The sequence below is a fragment of the Chroicocephalus ridibundus genome, chromosome 7, assembly GCF_963924245.1.
Source record: "Chroicocephalus ridibundus chromosome 7, bChrRid1.1, whole genome shotgun sequence".
In the NCBI taxonomy this organism is placed as follows: Eukaryota; Metazoa; Chordata; class Aves; order Charadriiformes; family Laridae; genus Chroicocephalus; species Chroicocephalus ridibundus.
The window spans coordinates 53,602,754-53,622,440 of record NC_086290.1 but is presented as its reverse complement, the minus strand read 5'-3'; the positions used below and the strand labels follow the sequence as shown (position 1 = coordinate 53,622,440).

General features: G+C 45.9%; 2 protein-coding genes across 2 annotated transcripts in view; one reads left to right on the top strand and one right to left on the bottom strand.

Annotated features, from left to right (window-relative positions):
• LOC134518437 (multidrug and toxin extrusion protein 2-like) overlaps nucleotides 1–19,687 on the bottom strand; it is a 167,011-nt gene that overhangs the window by 112,951 nt on the left and 34,373 nt on the right. The gene's annotated exons all lie outside the window — the stretch shown is intronic.
• VPS53 (VPS53 subunit of GARP complex) overlaps nucleotides 1–19,687 on the top strand; it is a 73,763-nt gene that overhangs the window by 23,842 nt on the left and 30,234 nt on the right. The window contains exons 8-14 of the mRNA XM_063340603.1: nucleotides 4,377–4,455; nucleotides 5,678–5,821; nucleotides 6,979–7,121; nucleotides 8,246–8,387; nucleotides 9,961–10,062; nucleotides 13,529–13,623; nucleotides 18,996–19,238. Coding sequence (XP_063196673.1) covers nucleotides 4,377–4,455; nucleotides 5,678–5,821; nucleotides 6,979–7,121; nucleotides 8,246–8,387; nucleotides 9,961–10,062; nucleotides 13,529–13,623; nucleotides 18,996–19,238 — 948 coding nt within the window. The remainder of the gene's footprint in view (nucleotides 1–4,376; nucleotides 4,456–5,677; nucleotides 5,822–6,978; nucleotides 7,122–8,245; nucleotides 8,388–9,960; nucleotides 10,063–13,528; nucleotides 13,624–18,995; nucleotides 19,239–19,687) is intronic.

The following is a 19,687-nucleotide window of genomic DNA, read 5'->3' as shown; positions in this document are numbered from 1 at the left end:
ATAGATACCTCTTCCAGAAAATCCAGATGGAATCCATGAGATGGAGCAAAATTAAAATCCACCCTAAATCGAGAGAGAGAGAGAGATGTGGCCTTGTTTTAACAAAGCATTTGACCATAAGCATTTGCTTAAATGAACGTGAATGTCAAGGAAATATAAACATATGTCAGTGCTTTTCTGAATGTAGGCAATTGTCTATTCCAACCTCGTGCTCAGAAAGTTAGCTTGCTTCATATTCTTCCAGAGTGGTAGTGCCCTTGGGCAGAAACCTGCTGTCATTGCCCATTTTAAGGCCAAAGATAATTTAAGCCTCGGTCCAGAATTCTGGCTGGTTTTCCCTTTCTGATGGATGATTATTTAATACTTTTGTCGTTGCTGATAATTATAGAAAAAAATCCATGCTGCTGCTAAAAGGCACAGTGGTTTCGGGTCACGCCAGAGAGACTGGCAAGAACACGGAGGAAAACTACTTTTGTTTTATTCTCCCTTCAAGATAAGGATCTGAAAAGCTCAAGAAAGTCTGGTCATCCTATTTTTAGAATTGCCTCGGCAGGGTTTTCCTTCCAGTGTTTACACAGGGAGAGTTGCACCATCTGGTAGCGATAGAAGCGGCTGCTTGTGGGGCGAAAGGAGAGTTGCATCCAGGGTGCCGCTGCCATCTCTTTGCTGCTTTGACATCCAGGCAGCAAATTACTGCAGGGAGGTCTCCGGCACGGTAATAGCTGCTTTGGCGTTTGACTACATGTGTATGAATTAGGGTCCAATTTAGAGTTGACTTTTCTTTCTCTTCGCTTGGAAATACCTTCGTGATTCATGAAACATCAAAGGAAGTTTGCCTGGCTTCTCGCAGTGCTATTTTTAGGCTGTGAAATCGCTGGGGTTTGATATCTCATGAATTTCGTTTAATGGTACAAGCGAAGCCTCTTGGATGTTTGCGAAGGCAAGAAATGCTTTAGTAAATGCTGGCGCAGACCTGTGACAGTAACCGAAGTCTGTTCTATACAATAAGTCTATTATATACACTGCTAAACGAGATGATTCTGTTCCTTTCTTTAATAGAGAGCCTCTCTTTCTTAGTGTGAATGGCGTGAAGCCAAATATGAATGGGAAACCATGGGAAGGGAAAGTGCCTGCTTGGTGGTGTGGGATGTGCTCTTTGTCATGGGGTGTTCAATTTAGGTTCCTGCTTCTAGATGCTGTGCAAACTTGATGTGGTTTTAATGTTGTTTTCCACCTGTTCTGTCCCTTTGAAAACAGCCAAACAAAATCCCACTGTAAGCATTCATTGGAAACCTGGCTGAACTCTCAATTAACTGGCTTCTTGTGCCGATCCTGTTGAGTGTTGATATAAAAATGTCACAACTCACATCCAGATGTAAATATTTTCCTAATCGTGTTCCTAAAACAACTTCTTATATGGTGCGTTGGAAGTTGTTTGTTGTAGTAAATAGCAGTATTTTGTTATCTCTCAATCCTCTTCTGTTTTCTCTCTGTGGAGGGAGCGGACAATTAGTGGTCACAAACCCACCCATGAAAGTGGTCGAGAAAGCCTAGCAGATAGTGGAAAAAAGCCTGGAAAGTATTTAGGAGAAAGATGATTACAAGTTTGCCATAGAAAAACAGGCTAGCTCAGCCCCTTTTGATCTCAGCAAGCTGCCAGGCGTAGTTTAAGATTTCTGGTAGCTTTGGCTAAAGGAATTGCGGTTTCTAGTAATTTAATGTCATTTGAAACATAACAGTGGGTTTTCTTGTTTTTATCTTTTTAAAGGCGGGGGAAACAGGGAACAAAAGCCACTAATAATAAAACAAAAGTTAGAGAAACAAAAATCACTAATACTCTCATAACCAAAGGTTTTGGCAGACACGAGCGGCCCCAGGAAAAGGCAATTCCCTGCTGCAGTGAGCTGGGGCTGGGGGGAATCTCGTCAGGGAAAGATTTCCTTATCAAACGGACCTGAGAAGAGATCCTAAATCTGTTATCAGCTCTTATACACGTGCAGAAACGGTCCTTCAGCGGTGAATGCAGGTGAAGCCAGCTGTGGGGCCGAGGCTTCTACCGCTGCAGTTTCCATCGCATTAGTATTATTCTGAATTATTGAAAGGCTCACGCTTTCCGTGGGGAACAATAATCTCTAGTGGCTAACGCAAGTGCCTTCCTGTGTTCTCTGCCTAAAGCAATCGCTCTGTAAAGAGAAGGGATAAAGGTTTTCATGTTTCGGGGTGCACGCTCATGGAAAAACATGATTGTGTGTGTGTGTGGTTACATAAAGAGCGATAGTTACTGGGAGGGCAGTGAGGCTTCCCGTCATTGCTCACACATACCTAAACCTTTGGCTACTTGGATGTCTCTGCCCTATCCCTGCCTTACAAAATATAAAGAGAAAAAAAAAAAAAAAGGCTGAAACTCATTTTCCGTGTTTGTTTTTGAGAGATTTTTAAGCAGGATGGTTGTTTTTTTTTTTTAAAATACGTTTTTAATAGCCCAGTTCAGCAAGGCATTCCTGCAAGTTTCTTACTTTAAGGATACGAGAATCCCCGTTAAGGCTATCCTTAAGTACTTTTCTGAATCAGAGCCTAAAACAACAAAGCCGGCGGACAGGGCTTTTAACAGCTTGACAGTGCCTCTTTTAAATTTGTTGAGTCTTTAGGAATCTGGCTGCTGCTCTTCTCGGTGCCTCCACTGAGCTTGTACCGCCGCCGCTGTCGCACGGTAGGGTCCCTGTAGCCCATCATAAGCAGAGAAGTACCACAGCTAATATTTCCAGTTGTTTGCACAAACTCATTCATTTCTGTGACCCCTAGTACTAAACCCTTCTTGTTTCTCAAGTATTTAAAAGATAAAATTTTTCAATCCATGTTTACTGTCCTTTTTCTGCTTTTTTTTTTTCCCCTCATTTTTCTTAAGGATCAAAGGGTTTGGTTCTGTGATGCTTTCTCACAGGAATTACTAGTGCTTCCTTGTGCAATTTTAGCAGGATTATACCTGGAGTTGTGGCTGCTGGGCTGGGCTCCTCCTTAATGCTTAAATTTCCCACTCCTCCTATTTCAACATATTAGTTGAATCCTTTTTGTTTCACGGCTGTGAAGGTGTTGGCTGGGGATCTATACCTGGACGAATAGAGGAGTTTCTAAACGTTCCTGTGAAGCAGAGAGCTTAAGTGAGAATTCTGTTTGACACGACAGGCAGGAAGCTTTTCCAGCAAAATCCCCATAAATAAATCCTGGATAAGGCAGGTTACATACAGTTAAATCACAGATATAAAGTTGTATTTCAGCCATCACTTTTAAAGGACTAGAATTCTCTGCATTTGGCACCATGAAAGAATCCAGCCTGTTCTCCAGCGCGTCCAGGTCATCTTGTAGTGTTCCGCTACTAATGGACCTCAAACGGGAAGATGAAAGCAGCGGATCATTCCTGGATAAGGTTGAGGAGGCTTAAACAACAACAAAAAAAATCCAAAGTCTTCTCCCCCACGGCCTGAACAAACATCTTCACAAAAGTTAATGTAGCCACTCTTTCTAACAGATCAATCTCAGTGGAAAAATCCACTGCTTTGAATGATCAGCTCAGACCTTAAAGCGTTTCCAGTATAATAAAAAGTGATGGAAGAATTCAAGGGCTGCAGAGGGACAGAAGTGCCTGACTGTTTGTTTTGGCTCCTTCTGGTATGTGTAGGCATTTCCATTTCCCTAGAAGTATCAATTAAGCCGTATTGACTTTTATTTCTGGAAATTGGAAGCTTTATCCCCTCAGCTAAATAAAGAGTGAGATTGTGGTTTGTTCAGAACTCTTTCACTCATTTCATACCTTTGCTCTTTTATGCTTCTTAAGCCATGGAGGATTTATAGGATAAAACCGCAGCCAACAGCATTCACATGGACGCATTTAAAAGTAGGTCAGCGCACCTGGAACTGTGAGAGGTTCACGATGAAGACTGAGACATTGTGAAGCTTTTTATGTGTTAGAAACATACGTTTGTTGAAATGTGATCAACATACGTGAATGTAAAGATAAATTGATCACATTGGCGTTAAAGGAGCCCTGCTGATTTCTCAGCTGATTAACTGGCCCTTATTAAAATACTAAATCGCAGCAGGGCAAGAGCATCTAGGACGTGTCCTGCTACAGCTCGGGGGTCGATGCTGTAGAGCTGGAGTTGTCATCCCGATGTCATTCAGGAAGCAAATGCTCTCCCAGTTTTGACGTACAGGCTTTCTTAATGTGGATGGTTTTCTTTGGCATGCTTTTTTTGTCCCTTAAAAACCTTTGTGTAGCTGTTAGCGTTTCAGTCCACTTGGCAGTAATGTTTGCAGACAGCGAAACAAAAAAGTTGTTGTACCACCACCAAAGCCCACGTTTCCTCTGTCCTCCTCAGGGTGAAGGCGGCGCAGAATGAGCTGGGACAGCAGATCCTGGCCGACTTCGAGGAAGCCTTTCCTTCTCAAGGTACAAAGGTAAAGTTCTCGCTTCCCCTCCTCCTCCCATTCAGAAGTGTTGCTGGAAACGATTCAACGTAATTGTCATTGGTTTTAATCTCATTTTACATCTAGATTTGATCTCTCTCTGTTTCAGGAGTAATTTTAGAAAGCTGTAGGGTGCCAGGTGTATTTCTCACTGTTTCCATCGAGTGAATGTGGGAGAGAAATGCCACCCTTCCTCTGCCACGCTGCGCACATCTAATGCAGCGAGGTCTGCGAGCCAGTCGAGGAGTTGCCCAAGCAATTCATGCCTGGCCCTGTAGGGCAGAGTGGGGTTCCCTCGCCATCTCACCCAGGTCACTGGTTATTTGCTGGACACAAAAGGTTCCTGTTGCGTTTCGGGAAGGCCAAGCACAGGCTGTCTGTTGACACATGCTGCCACCAACTTTGTCTCTGGTTTACTCAGACAGCACAGATACAAATCTGGGCTAGGGCTAAGGCACCAAATGTGCTTCCCCAAAATTAAGCATCCAAATGTTTGCAAACAATGGCGGGGCAGGGGGGGAGAGCAGGCGGGTAGGTGTCAATTTGAATTTATTTCAAAGAAAACACTAATTCCGTCTTCCAGGACACCAGCTCTGATGGTTTCTTCATAAAACTAGCAAGTACAGAAATGAGAAAATTATTTGGAACAGATCCTTGATGAAGGGCAAATCTCTGTCCACGTGACAGCTTCAAAGCAGTATATTTTGGCCAATACAGACTAGCAGATGCTACTTTAAGCGTTGCAAGGTGATCATCTCTAGACTGCTTTTTTCCCCCCTGTTAATTTGGCCTTCCATTTTGCAGAAAAGGGCTCATTAATTCCCCCATTAATTTGGCCTTGCAGTTTTGCTCGTCCCACTTGTCAGCCACTTCTCTTAGCTGTTCCTCAGAACCATCTAGACCGATGCAAGGCTTTGCAGAAGTGATGGGACAACTCTTCTTTGTGTAGATGGAGCTGGCCTCTCTTCTGCGGTAGGGACATTCCTGGCTGTTGAGCTACAGAACAACTTTACGGCCAGTGAAATGGAAAGAGCTCCGTTTTCATCCAACAGAAGTAAGATGCCTAAGCGATAATAAAGAGTAGCAACAGAAGCATCAGAAGGAGAGTAATAATGGGAAAGGATAAAAACAAGATAACCTGGAGGCAGTGCAATTTACAATCACCCATTCAGCTATTTAACCTTAAATCATTTGTTCCTGTTTATTTTGATAGAGGCCTGGTGGGCCCAGCAATGTCCTACGTGATGCATGTCTAGTCGCCAATGTCCTGGATCCCAGGATCAAACAGGAAATCATCAAGAAATTCATTAAACAACACCTCTCGGAGTATCTGGTCCTTTTCCAGGAAAACCAAGATGTAAGGGAAGCTTAGGAAGCTACATTTGGATTTTGCATTTTGCTCTGATGGCGTTCACAAAGTTCATGTTTCCACAGGTTTGGTTGGTGAAGTGTTTTTCACACGAGGGCTCGGAAGCGACAACTTGCGGGCGTGATATGGGCTGGCTGATGGGTTTGGAGGCAACGTCGTCTCTGCCAGGATGAATTCCTCCCATCTTAGGCCTCAGTTTTGTAGATCAGCTCTGGAAATGTTTTCCCTTCCTATAGTAAAGAAATAAATTCAATTTAGATATACTTTCTGCCCCATTAAGAGTTGAGAAGTTAGACTCTGAAAATTGCAAACCCCAAAACTTTAAAAAACAACAACACTTTGTCCCAAACAAACAAACAAAAAAAACCCCCAAAATGCCCAAAAAGGGAGGGGGAGGATTTCCAGGAATTGGACTAATCTTCGTGGCTAATTTTTAAACTTTCTATCCTGATGCTAACAGCTTTTTAAAAAATTACTCTAATCATCTTGGATTTGAAAAAAAAACCCAACCAACCAACACCAGCTTTGGATCAAAATGTATTTTAACAATTTTGAAATTTTGGCGGGTTGTGACAAAGAGGAGAAAAAGGCTAAGAGGCTTTATTTTAAATAACATTTTTCCATCTAAATTTTTGGGATCAATCTTTCTACTTTTTGACCAGAAAGCACTAATACTGGGGGGGGAAAAGACCCATCCTGCTCAAGTTGTAAGAATTCTTGTAGAAGTTTGTGGGTCCGCAGACCCCAGAGTGTGAAAACCAGCTGAACGTGAGAATCCAGGAATTCCTGTGTTCTTATCCCACTGTTGACTTTAATTTCTCTGCCTGTGAAACAAAGAGGGTGGGATCAAATGAATTATTATTGGATTGAGTTTTCAGTAGCACCTACATGTTATAGGAGTACTGTTATCCTCGTTTTCAACAGAACTTGCTCTCTTAATTGGCACAAGATAGGGTTTTCAGTCTGGCATGTGTTTAAGCGCTTTGAAGAATGACTGTTAGCATTCACAGTATTATTAATAGCGGTCAAGTTAGCTTTGATCGATAGCCCAAGCTGCTCTGCGAAACTACAGCGGCGCAGTTAAGCAGTCGGGCTGAATATTAGCAGCTGCTGCTGTTAAAAATGATGTTCTCCATCTTCTTCAGGTGGCCTGGCTGGATAAGATTGACAGGCGCTACGCCTGGATAAAGCGGCAGCTGGTGGACTACGAGGAGAAGTACGGGCGCATGTTTCCCCAGGAGTGGTGCATGACGGAGCGCATCGCGGTGGAGTTCTGCCATGTCACGAGGTGAGTGTCTGGGGAGATCACGGTCATAGAATCATAGAATGGTTCACGTTGGAAGGGACCTTAAAGATCATCTAGTTCCAACCTCCCTGCCCTGGGCAGGGACACCTCCCACAAGACCAGGTTGCTCAAAGCCCCATCCAGCCTGGCCTTGAACATCTCCAGGGATGGGGCAGCCATGACCTCCCTGGGCAACCTGTTCCAGTGCCTCACCACCCTTACAGTAAAGAATTCCTTCCTCATATCCAATCTAAATCTACCCTCCTTCAGTTTGAAACCGTTACCCCTTGTCCTGTCATTACACTCCCTGATCCAGAGTCCCTCCCCATCCTTCCTGTAGGCCCCCTTCAGGCACTGGAAGGCTGCTGTAAGGTCTCCCTGGAGCCTTCTCTCCTCCAGGCTGAACAACCCCAACTCTCTCAGCCTGTCAGTCCCAGGTCCCTCAGCCCAGTCCCTCCCAGCAGAGTCACCTTCCCTAAAACAAAAGGCTGGCTTGTCTTTTGCCCAATTGATCATATATCCGTAGGACTTTAAAGGCAGTTTTCAAATGTCTGTGTAGAATTGCCCATCATTAAAAGCAAGTGAAGAGTGAAAACCCTGAGAAGTGTCTCTAAAACTGCATGTACTGTTGAGAGAGCGACATGATGTGGAAATCAATTTTCCACGTAACAGAGGTATAGATCAGTGATATTTAGAGGCCAGGTGACGTAGTGTGAGCTGACTGTGGTGTGACTGCCTCCGACCGTGCTCTTTGCCAGTCAGAGTTGTGGCACCAGAGGCAAGTGCCAGCTGGAGCCCCAGTAGCACCATTGCCTTTGTTCTGGGACCCCCGGCAGAGAACACTGCGCTTCCCAAGGTTTGATACTGTGGGCTTTCCTGGCTGCAGTGGTGCGCTGGGGTGTTGGGAGATGGGGTCCTGTTACCCACAGAGCTCTAAACAACTGTGGGTATGTTCGAAATGTGATCCGTAAAGCGGTTTTATGTTAGAGGGCATCTTAGGAATTAGCTTGAGTTTTGTGATGAAGGTGTCTCTAGGGAATAGACAGAATTACAATCTTAGGTCTCAGATATTTTTCTTTATAGAAAGCCACATTTGTTTCTTTCTGTTTTCACCCTCTCTCTTTCAGGACAGAGCTTGCGAAGATAATGCGCACAAGAGCAAAGGAGATTGAGGTGAAATTGCTTTTGTTCGCAATTCAGAGGACAACCAACTTTGAAGGACTCCTGGCCAAACGCTTCTCAGGTTGCACTCTAGCTGATGGGACAGTGGTAAGGGGATTTCTAAAGAGCAACCCTGTAGTCCGCAGCTTCTTTGGGAGAAAAAAGCTCCCCCTCACACATAGCTATGGTGATGGGAGACTGCAAAAAGTGTCACCTGCAGCCTCCTGTTGCGCTGGCAGGGTAGAGTGTTTAGTGTGACTGCGCTTAGTGGCTTGTAATTGGGAAGGTGATCCTTGGTCTTGCAGAGTGTGGTAGAGAGGATGGCACAGGGCTCAGAAGGAGGAAAGTAGGCTAATTGTGTACTTTTTTGGTTCTCCTGGCCCCTATGCTGTTTGCAACTGGAGCCACATTGCTGTGGAGAACCACAAAGTAATTATGGTGTAGTGACTGCATTATAATGTTTGTTCTCTGCGTGTCGATGACACATTACGACTAAAAGTCCCTTCTTCTCTTCATTTCTCGTCACCACACGTTCACCGCATGGTACCAACTTTCAGTCCCTCATTGTCGGTTGGGTTAGATTTACTTGCAGGGACGTTGGTAGCTTCTACTTTCCAGTGTCTCATTCGGTAGATTGCACGGGCAGAGCCAAGAGAAACAGCTCGGTGAATATCTCTGGGGTCATCTCTCTGCTTTTTTTTCTGCCTGAAATCTCAGCCAAGAGCTCTGCCAGCCAAACGCCCTGGGAGCACAAAGTCCACGTGTGGCTCAGGAGCCACTGGTTTGAGGTTGGCGTCTCTGTCCAGCTGGTGTCTTGAAGCCTACTTGGATGTGATAATTCAGCCTACCAGGCACGCCTGCTGGACCCGCTTACAATTTGCTGTGGATCAGTAGGTGCCGCTAATTAAAAAGGGAAGTCCTGTAAGGCTTTCCTCCTGGCTGAATTTAGATCTCTCAAGAATATGGCTTTATTTTTCTGACAAATTTCATACAAAATTTGCAGCCTTAATTACATTGGCTTCGCTGGGTTGTTATCCGTTTGGAGACGATAGGCACAGAAGCTGATATAACAGAAACAGAAGGGGAGGGTGTGGCTTGAAATAAAAGAAAATCCTCTCTGTCCCCCTTTCTGAGCTGCCTAGAGGCCATGACACGCTGGCTGTCATCATCTGACCTGTTTTATACACAAAATGAAGGCCATAGTTATAAAAGTGCTATCTGGTGAGTGCACAATGGGGACGGTCTGGTGGGAGCAGGCAGGCAGGATTTACTGCGGCGACAGAGTTTTGGGACTTGCTGTCGTGGGTCCTGCCGGAGGAGACCACGTGCTTTGGAGTGTGCGGTTTGAGAGGGTGGAAATTTGGTGCGATTCGGGGACGATTCAGGCAGAGCAGGTGAGCGTGGGCGCAGGAAGAGCGGGCTGTAAGAGGGTGCTGAAGATGAAGCCTGCTGGTGGAGCGATGGAGAGGGAACCAGCCTCTAGCCTTGCAGCGGGAGGGATTGGGCTCTAACCGTGATGGAGAGGCACCGGCTGGCACTCGGCAGTCACCTCTCTGCTCGGGGAAGACAAAACTGCTGTACAGTGCTTTGAAGGGCTTAGTAAAGCACAACATGGATGCAGCTGTGTGCCAGAGGGGACAAAACAGACTGGTCTCAAAGGAGCTTCCTCTTTTTTTAACAGAAGAAGCCAGAAGTGCCACCTCCCTCCACCAACCCATTTCTGGAGGATGAAACTGGGACAGAGACAGATGAGATTGTGATCGAGAAAAGTGATACGGACAAAGTAAGTCTTTGAAGTTCTCCACTTGCCAGTGAGGCCGCCTCTCTGTCAAAATCTCTAGTGGTGCCTAAGCTTTTCCCATCACATTGATTTGAAAGGTTTGTTTTCACAGCAATTAATTTAGCGCAGTTTTGATCCTCTGTGCAGCGCACAGGCTCCCAGTTCGACCATGGTTTGCTCCGGCTGACTTCACTGAAACCAAAGCAATCTTTATTTCAGTTAATAGTGCGGAGACCATCGTGCCACGTGAGAGTGAGTTGGATTCTGTTCTGGCCCATACAGCAGCAGCTCAAATGTAACTCCAGGATTCCCGTCATAGCAAGATGGGTCTCAGATCCCAGAAGAACCCAGATCTGGGTTTTCAGATCCCAGAAGAAGCTCCCACTACAAACAGCGGCAATTCGTGTTTTGCCTTGTCAGCCAAGCAAACTACGTCTGGAGTCACCGGTCAACTCATTGAACTTTCAAGTGTCCGTTTTAGATTTTTTCACTCCAAATATATTACTTGCGGGATTTTTATCTCTGTAGTGCCTTTCATCCATTACCTCTGCAAAGCAGGCAACACCTAGCCACTTGTAAAAGCACTGGGTTTCCAAAGCCCTCTGCAAACATTAGAGGAGTGAATAGTAAATGCAATTGTTTTAATTGGCACCAGTATCAAAGCCTGTGAGCCCTGTTTTTTTTCCCTCACCAGAGTTTTCTAAGTGTTCAATTGTAAGTTGCTTGGGGAAGGTACTACCCTCTCTTTGTTCGGTGAGTTTACAGCCCTGCAAACGGGACATTTCCAGGTGGTATCCCGATGGATCACCCTAGGACCTACTCAGATCCGTGCCCCAGGGAGTTTGTGGGGCGGTAGCTCTCTGCCAGCACGGTTTGGTGCACTGCGTCCCCTCCAGACTTTCACACGAGCAGGACAGCCTTCTGCCTTCCACCCACAGCAGAAGTCCTGAAATAGGATGATTAACCAAAGTGTTGCTCTTTCCTTTACAAAACAACTTGGACAGTTGGTATTGGCCAGCCTTTCTCAGTGATCTGTGAGACAGAGATTGGGAGCTTGGGGAGGCACCTGGGTGGTGTCTCGTTTGTGAAGAGCTTGCTTTCCACTGTCTGTAAGGGCTGGGGGCAGATTGGCTCTGATGTGCAGTGCTGGGCTGAGAGGACATCCTTGGAGAAGTCAGTAGCGATAGAAGGCAAGTGAAGAGATAAATTGCAAAGCTTTTTTAGGTTGTTTAGGGCTGATTTTAGTGACCAGTAGAATGCACTGCCCTGGCCAGAAGCAGTTCAGGGGCTTCTGAGAAAGGAAGAGCTCTGCTCCCTCTGGGTGGGGAGGCTGGTACGAAGCCATCCGTTGCGCTATCCCCGTTTGCGGCGAGGTTGCCCTCTCTTTCTGGGTACGCCCTGTGTTAATGCTCACAATGTGGTGCTGGACTCTTCTGCAAGGGCAGCTGCCCTGCAGGCACCTGTCTGCCAAATGGGAGCCCTGTAGCCTCCAATATTTCAATTTCAAAGCTCCAGCAGCTGGTGGTTAGTGCTTGGGGAGTTCATGTCAGAGGTCTCATCTTCTGCTGTCACTAGCTGAAGAAGAGAAGGGACAGGAAGAGTTGAAGATGAAGAGTTTTGAGTGGTAGAGCTCTTCCAAAATGCTAGTCCTGAGAATTCAAGACACTTGGGAGTGTAAGAGGGAGCCCAAGAGTTTGGGGGCGGGGGGGGGAAATCCATGTTAAAAAAGAACCTCTTTTAGTGATCTAGCAGTTCGATTTAATCTGTTTACTTTGGATAGTAATGAAAGGAAACTGGGCCAGCTGCAGACCTCCTTACTGTGACAACAGTAACCTTTTATTATTTCCATCAAACTCAAGGAGGAAATAGCTTAAACATCTGCAGCTTTTGGACAGGATTGCACGCTCAGAAATACAGCTTCACTGCTACTGTTAAAAGATTTAGGATTCTCTCCACCAGACTTGCTGGGAGCAGCGTGACGCAGGGACAAACGCGCACACACAGAAAACCAGCCCTGCGTTAGGATTTGGCTCTTCCAGCCTGGTAAATCGTAAACATCAGGAATCTGCAACCTTGTGTTGGCGCTGCCGTCCTGGAGACTTGGCGACTGGAAGGTTTCTGTAATTGCCACCTATTGTTTCCCTCCCGGCTCCGATGAGCGTGTGCATCCGGCAGGAACGGGCAGACACTGGCAAAGGGGCTGGGATGGAGAATTCTGTGTAGTGGCGCTCTCCCAAAGCTGTAAAAACTTACATTCTCCAGCCGTGCTCTTAGTGAGAAGGTTAATGAAGCCAGTCTCCTAAAGGTGGTCTGGTCTCCATAAAGCCGTTCGCTCGCTTGAGGTTTGCAGCCATATGTTAGTATTCATTGTGTCTTTGAGTCTTAATTATTCCTGAGAAATGCTTGCCTTGTCGTTCTCTGCTATTTCTGCAAATGACTTAGTGCCACCTCCTCTGTCATCTAGGTGAATATGTCCTTTAGGCTCTCTTGTTTTGCTTTTCTTATGCTAAAAAAAAAAAAATATTTCAGCTGGAAAAATTCCTATCTTCATTGGCTGGGAGCTGATCCTGGCTTTTTGCGGAGAGAGGCAAGAATTCCATTCCTGCACTCTTTGCAGGCAGTGAAAAATTGTCAGCTTGCCGGGAAGCTAGAAGAAAAGTTGTCTACTAGTTAAAAAAAAAAAAAAAAAAAAAAAAAAAAATCTGGCTGTGGGGCAAAAAATGCACCCTGCCCAGCCTGGTACTTAAACATGCGCAAATTTAAGCATATGAGCGGTCCCAGCGGGTTCAGTGGGATGTGCTTGGCCCCTGTGTGGAGTGAGTACTAAACTAAACCGAGAGTAAAGCAGATGACTCCCAAATGGCGTATGTGCTTAATGCTCTAAATGTGATTTTAAAATAGAAGCCTTTGCATCCCCAGAAACATGTTTCACAGTGAAAGCAGCCCTGTAACGGTGCCTGCATAATTCCAGCTCCTCCAGTAATTACATTCTGTATATCTAAATAAAATTCATCCAGATGAAGTCTGTAACTCTGAGTTACGAACCTTAATGTTCTAAAACGTAGGGATTTTTCAGCGTTGCTTCCAAATAACCGCTGCATTTCATTTCTGAGGTGACTAGTGGAGTCTTGTTACTGTTCGAAGGGTGCAGCAAGGTTTTATTTACAAACTGCATTAAGATTCTTCTGCTGAAATCCGTTAGCATGCAGCAGTCTTCTCTTTAAGGGTAAGAATATTTCACAGTGAACAGATAATTCCTTGGAATACCAACAGCTGTGTAATAGCAAGGGAAGACTTGCACACACTGAGGCTTTACATACTGTTGATTTCATGCCTTTGATTATTTGACAGTAAATTTGTGTGCTGTAATATTTCTAAAGACTTAGATCCTTCTCTGCTGTTGCATTACTGTTTCTTCTAGGTCTTACAGGGCAGGTTTGAAACCAACACTCTAAATGTTTTCTTGCAGCCAAAGAAGCCGAAGGTCCCTGACAATCCTTTTCATGGCATTGTTTCCAAGTGCTTTGAGCCTCACCTTTACGTGTATATCGAGTCCCAGGACAAGTGAGTAACCGGCACGCTCGTTTGGGTTTGTTTGCTTTTGAATGTGTATTTCAGTTGGGTTGTTCTCGGTTCTGCACTCAAGCTGCAGAAAACTAATTTCTTGAAAGTCTGCTTTCTGATTTTATAAGGAGCAGTATTTGTGGTTCGAGAAAGTTAGTATGAGTAGCCTCTGTTAGAAAGTGAGAATGAGTGCCTTTGAGGGCAAAGTTAGAATGAGTAGGGCCTTTGCTTGGGCAAAAATGAGCGTTCGGAGGGCTGTGGGTGTTGGTTTCATCTGTAATTGCAAAGGCTTGCAGGAACGATGCCCGCTGCCTTTCTGTGGAAGAGGCTTAGAGTCTCGGAAATTGCTTCTGTTGCCTCTGCAATCCCACTGCAGACATAGGCCTTTCTTTCATCTCGTGTCTTCCACAAATAGTAGGTTTGCTTTTTCTGTAAAATACTCATGTGGCTTCATGGCAGAGGAATTTCAAGATTTGCTTTATAGAAATAAGTTATTTGAGATCCTTAGATGAAAGCTGCTGTAGATGAGCTGGCTGTAAGATAGCGTTATCATCGCTCACAGGTTGGGACTTTGTTAGGGGCTTTAATCCCTGGAACCCTTCTTTGTCTTCCTCTGACTTGCAGCAAAATAACTTCAATGAAAGGAGCTTTCAGCTTAGAGCTCTGAGAAGTTTTTCGAGCTCTCGCCATGCTTTCCTTGTGCACCTTGATTCACACCAGGGTTTAAATAACATCTCTGTAACAACTGCAGTGCCAACTGGGAGAGGAGATAGTTGGAAAAGGTTCGGTACAGTCTTTTAGAGCAGGTTAGTGGCTGGAAAGAAGAAGGGGCACCTGCCTCGTGGAACTCCTCTCTCTGTGCCCTTCTGTCTTCCAAGGACTTACGCATGAGAGAGTCCGTAACTCGAGGGTCGCGGTGGCCCGATTTTGTCCAAACTCCAAAATAGCCATCTTGAAAAAGGCTTCTCATGTCCATCTTGATGTCCCATCAACCTTTTATGCTCAAAAAGACATAACAAAACCTCGCACAGTGGTTTGTCATGCTGGGTTCAGGTTCCGCTCTGCAGTATAACAAAGGGAAACAGATATTTCCGCCCCCCCCCTTGCCCTCGGCAAACTGAGCACTAACTTGTTTGAATATTTCTTCCCTTCTCACTGGGGGCCATTTTAATCCCCGTTTTGGTAATTCTACCCCACTGCGCTCTTAGCCCTTTCAGTTGTTTTTTTTTTTCCCCTTTTCCTTTACAATCCTGAGATGTTTTATATTAGCTTTATAGCCACAGGCTGCGAGGAGTTCAAAGAAAAACTGCCACAGTATTCCCCATGCTGCCCCTGTCTGCCAAAAATTGCTTTCCTCTATGATTTTTCTCTCTTCTTCCCCCTTTGATTGAACTTGGGAGGAATCTGTTGCTGATGTCTGAAAATGAGGAGTTGCTTAGATAATTAATTGTGTGTTTGGGCTCTGAATAGTAAGAGTAGTGTGACAGTTCTTCGTCATTGCCTTAAGTCTATGGCAGAAAGCAGCCTGGACCTTTTCTCCTGAAAAATTGTTTCCATACCCATTTAAAGAAACACAGTGCCAAGATCTATAGCAGTTTAAGAGGAGACATCGGAAAGAAAGACTTTAAAGATGCTGCTGTCCACCTTAGCTGCAGTGTAAATACCAGATTTCTTAACAGCGAAGCAGATTTCATTTCTGCCCCTTCGGGACACGTGTCTTCTGCTCGTCTTTGTGGTCTGTCGGAGCAACAGGAGTGCACATGTGTGAGCGAAGCCGCTCGGAGGGAGTAAAGGAAGAGCTCTGTCAGCACTGCAGTGTTGAGAGTCTGCAGGGCCGTGGTTAAGTGTGCTAAAATGCACATTTGTGTTCAGGTTGTTCAGAAAACTGGCACTGGCACTTTGTGGTGTGTGTTTGCAGCCTCATGAGCAAAGGGGCTTCCAAAACCCCCAGTCCACGGAAACTGTCCTACACATGGTCCAGGTGTCTCAGTGCCATTGCCCTTCCCCGGTGCCCAACAGACACCAGCTGTTGACATCGCTGAGCAGACTGACGTACTGAGCACCGCGTTCTTCTCTCGTGCTGCTGGGCAGCTGCCTGCTTCCTCTCGTCATTGCCAGAGATGCTGAAAAATCACTGAATAGGTTGAGTGAAAGAAAAAAGGAAGAGGAATATGGGAATGAAAGGATTTAAGAACCAAAGTAAAATTCTCTTTGTAAGATTTCATGTTTTCTCTTGGTTAGATTTGGAGAGTTCTTGCTCCTAATAAATATGCTACTGTTAAGGAAATACCACATCTGTGCTACCAGAGAATTTGCTTTGAGTCTTTTTGCAGAGTCTACGTACAGCAAATGTTCATTTTCTGTAGCTCTCCTGCGTTCTTCATGTTTCATCTCCCAGTAGTTTTTTTCTGCCAAATTCTTTGTGCTCCCGTCGTACCGCACAGGGGTTGTTAGCCTTCGTGTTGTACTGGGGCCAACTGAGACTAATGTGAAAGCTTGATGGACATCAACCGAGGTGTGCGTTAATAATATAGTAGTTCCCTTTGTGCGCAATATCTCCATGTTTTGCTTGTATGCTGAAATAAGAGCAGTCCTCAGAGCCTGCCTTGGACGGGCGGTTTGTCCAGGTTGGATCAGAACAAGGATGAAGCTCTAGCGCTGCTCTCCCAGCTCTTCTGGACAGCTGCGTTTGCTCCTGCGCCCCAGTTGACAAGACCCTGGGGGATCAGGAAAATGGAGCTACATTTCACTTTGCCTCGGATAAGAGGAGAACATGTGGAGTAAGCATAAAGAAACAAAAGCCATTGACATTCCTCACTGCGTCTTGAGACTGAGAGAACAAGGAAAAAAAACCCAAAGTGGCTGGTGGACGCTAAGAAAGCTCCACTTTGTTGCCCAGATGGAGCAAAGCGCAGATGCAGAGGTGGAAATGCAGCTGTTTAATTTAGTGGGGCTTTTGACAAGGAGCAAACCACGTCCGCTTTACTTGAGAACCTGAAGGAATGCTGCAGCTGGTAGCACGTGTGAGCCCTCCTGCAGCAGCCATCTGTTTGGCTCCCCTACAGCGACGAGGCTGGGGGGGGGAAGGTATATTTTGCTTCGCTGTGGTCGAATGCAATCAATGCTTTGGTTCAGCGTTCGATTGCTCGTGCCAGTGTAGAGATTTATCACATCAGTTGAGCAGCCTGATGTTTTTACAGTTCTTGTAACAAAGCCGAGGAACTGTGCGTGTATGTGGAATCAGAGCTGTGTAAAGTACTCAAAGCAGCAAGCAATAAGCATGATAAAAGGGGCTACTTGTCTTTGCAATAGCCTCTGAGCCTGGCTTAAGCCAAAGAGCCTGGCTTCGTGATTTAAAACCCTGCTATTGCAAGCACATTCTGTAGATTAGCGTGGTGGCCCAGCGGATCATCCACGGTAGGAGCTCGTCCGATTTGCTGCAGCAATCTGTAAGTTCATCAGGGAAGAGCGAGGTCACCTTCTCTGCTTGTGCAGCGTTTTGAATTCTTTGGTAAACTGGCATCGGAGGGGTCTTTCTCTTTCACAAGACTAAAAGAAAGAAAGGACAGAAACTGGGGAAACGTTTTCATCGTTGGCGGGTTTTTTCCCCTTTGATTGGCAGAGGTAGGTGAGAACATGCTAAAGAGCCGCAGCCGTGGTGCTGGCAGCGAGGAGGCCGTACCCATCCGGGAGACCCTAACGCAGTCTCTTTGCATGACTCCCGTGGTGTGCTGGGTGCCCTGGGGGCTGGCCGAAGATTAGGAGAACATTTTAAGTTGAAACTCTTGGGCAGGCTTTTAAAGAAGAGTTTTCATTTCTATGGACAGCATTGCAATTCTGTCAAGTAAGCGTGTTGCTGAAAAACGATGATAACATATTAACTATAAAGTAATGCCTTTTTTTTTTTTTTTTTAAACTATAGCTCAGTTTCTTGCGGGAGTTACGTTTCAGGTTCTTCCTTTTCCCATTCTCCTTCTGAGGATTTGGCTTTCTACTTAAGTACCCTGGATCGTGGCACAAACAGGCACAAACTTGACCACAGGAAGTTCCATCTCAACGTGAGGAGGAACTTCTTTACATTGAGGGTGGCAGAGCCCTGGCACAGGCTGCCCAGAGAGGTGGTGGAGTCTCCGTCTCTGGAGACATTCCAAACCCTCCTGGTCGCGTTCCTGTGCCGCCTGCTCTGGGTGACCCTGCTGTGGCAGGGGGCTGGACCGGGTGATCTCCAGAGGTCCCTTCCAACCCCCACCATTCTGTGAAGGCACGGTACAGCCGGTACAGCCCGCGCAGTGAGGGGTGAAGGCTGTGCTGTGGGAGGGGGAGAGCTGGGTGACGTGGAGCCAAGACCATAGTGGAAACAGGAATATAAAATACAGGAACTCCCCAACTCCTTTCGGTCAGCGGAATGACATTCTGTGATCCCAAACGTCTATATATTCCTCAAAAGCCAAACTTCCTTGCGGAGGGGTGCGTGCATTTGTGTGTCTGGGGAAGGAGGTTGATTGCGGTAATTGAGTTCATCTGGCAAAGGTTACTGCCCTTCGCTGAGCTCCGCTGTCCGGAGAGCTGCTCTGGGTTCCTGCCACGGATGTGCTTTCTCTGGAGGAGTTGGACCAGAGGAACTCCCCAAGATCAGAAGACTTTTGTGGTCCTGTATTGATGGTTCTGGCCCTCTGCCATGCTAAAAAGCCTTTTTGTCGTGATGAAACGGTGGGGTGAAGTTTGTTGTTGCATAAAAACCAAAATATTTGAGTAAGGACCAGGTTATAATGAATCACTGGAGACAATAGGAGGGCTTTTTGTGCTTTTAAAAAGAGTTGAAGTAGGAAGTGCACTTTGCGCTCGTGCTAAATAAAACTTCTTTAAAGGATGTGTGAAGTTGTGCAAAACCAGGTGGTATCCAAATGGGACCGAGAAATGGCAAATGGCACGCCATTTTGAGCACATCCCTTTAAAAGCTGTGTTCCCCAAGGTCTGCTCTGGAGGCCGCTGATACGGGAAGCCCGACTGTTACTTTTGCTGGTGCCAGGAATGAAACTTGAGCATAAGCTTTATGCACTTGCATCAAGTGTGCTGAACCCAGTCCTGGCAGACTCACGAGCTTTTATATGTGACTGGAGAACAGATTGAAGCTGCCACTAAAACTCTTGAGTACAAAAGGTCGTTACTCATCGGCCCGGTCCTCGTTATTGTATGAGCTTTGTGCTGCGAGGGCGGAGGTAGGAAAGGGCCGGAATGCCCGACTGCTGAGATCTGAATGTGTTTGCTGGTGTCACAAGATGGGGCATCTGGTTTTAAGCGTTATTCTCTCTCTTCCCTCCGTTTCCTCCCCCAACGTACTAAAATATCTTCCTATTGTTCCCCTGCATCAGAAATCTCGGCGAACTGATTGACAGGTTTGTGGCCGACTTCAAAGCTCAAGGTCCCCCCAAGCCCAACGTGGATGAAGGAGGAGCCGTCCTGCCCAGCTGTGCCGACCTCTTTGTGTACTACAAGAAGTGCATGGTGCAGTGCTCCCAGCTCAGCACCGGCGAGCCCATGATAGCCCTGACCACCATATTCCAGAAGTACCTCCGGGAATACGCCTGGAAAATTCTGTCTGGAAACCTGCCCAAGTGAGTTTCGCTTCCCAAATGCCGCAGCACCGTCTGGTGAGACGTTCCAGTGAGGAGCAGATGCTCTGTAAAGATAATTAATAAATACATACTCATGAACACTTATGTTTCACTGTCAAAGAAGCCACATAACAGCAACGTGACTACATTTACTTCATGACTTTCTCAAAAATTCGGTGTGTTGCACTAAGAAACAGCAAGAGACAAAATGGACAGTCACGCCATTGTTTCTGTTTTAAGGGCCCCTAGAGGAGAGCTTCGTATCTGGCTTTGATGAGCAGTCAGATTTACAGTTTCTTGAAGTTCCTTTTGAAATGCCAGCCCAAGCCTCTTCAGAGAGGTCTGGCTTTCCGAATTGCACTTACCCTGCCGCTTCCGTAACAAAGTCATACCGTGATTCTCAGCTGTCTTAGCTCAACATTATACAGACAATAATTTATAATGGAGGC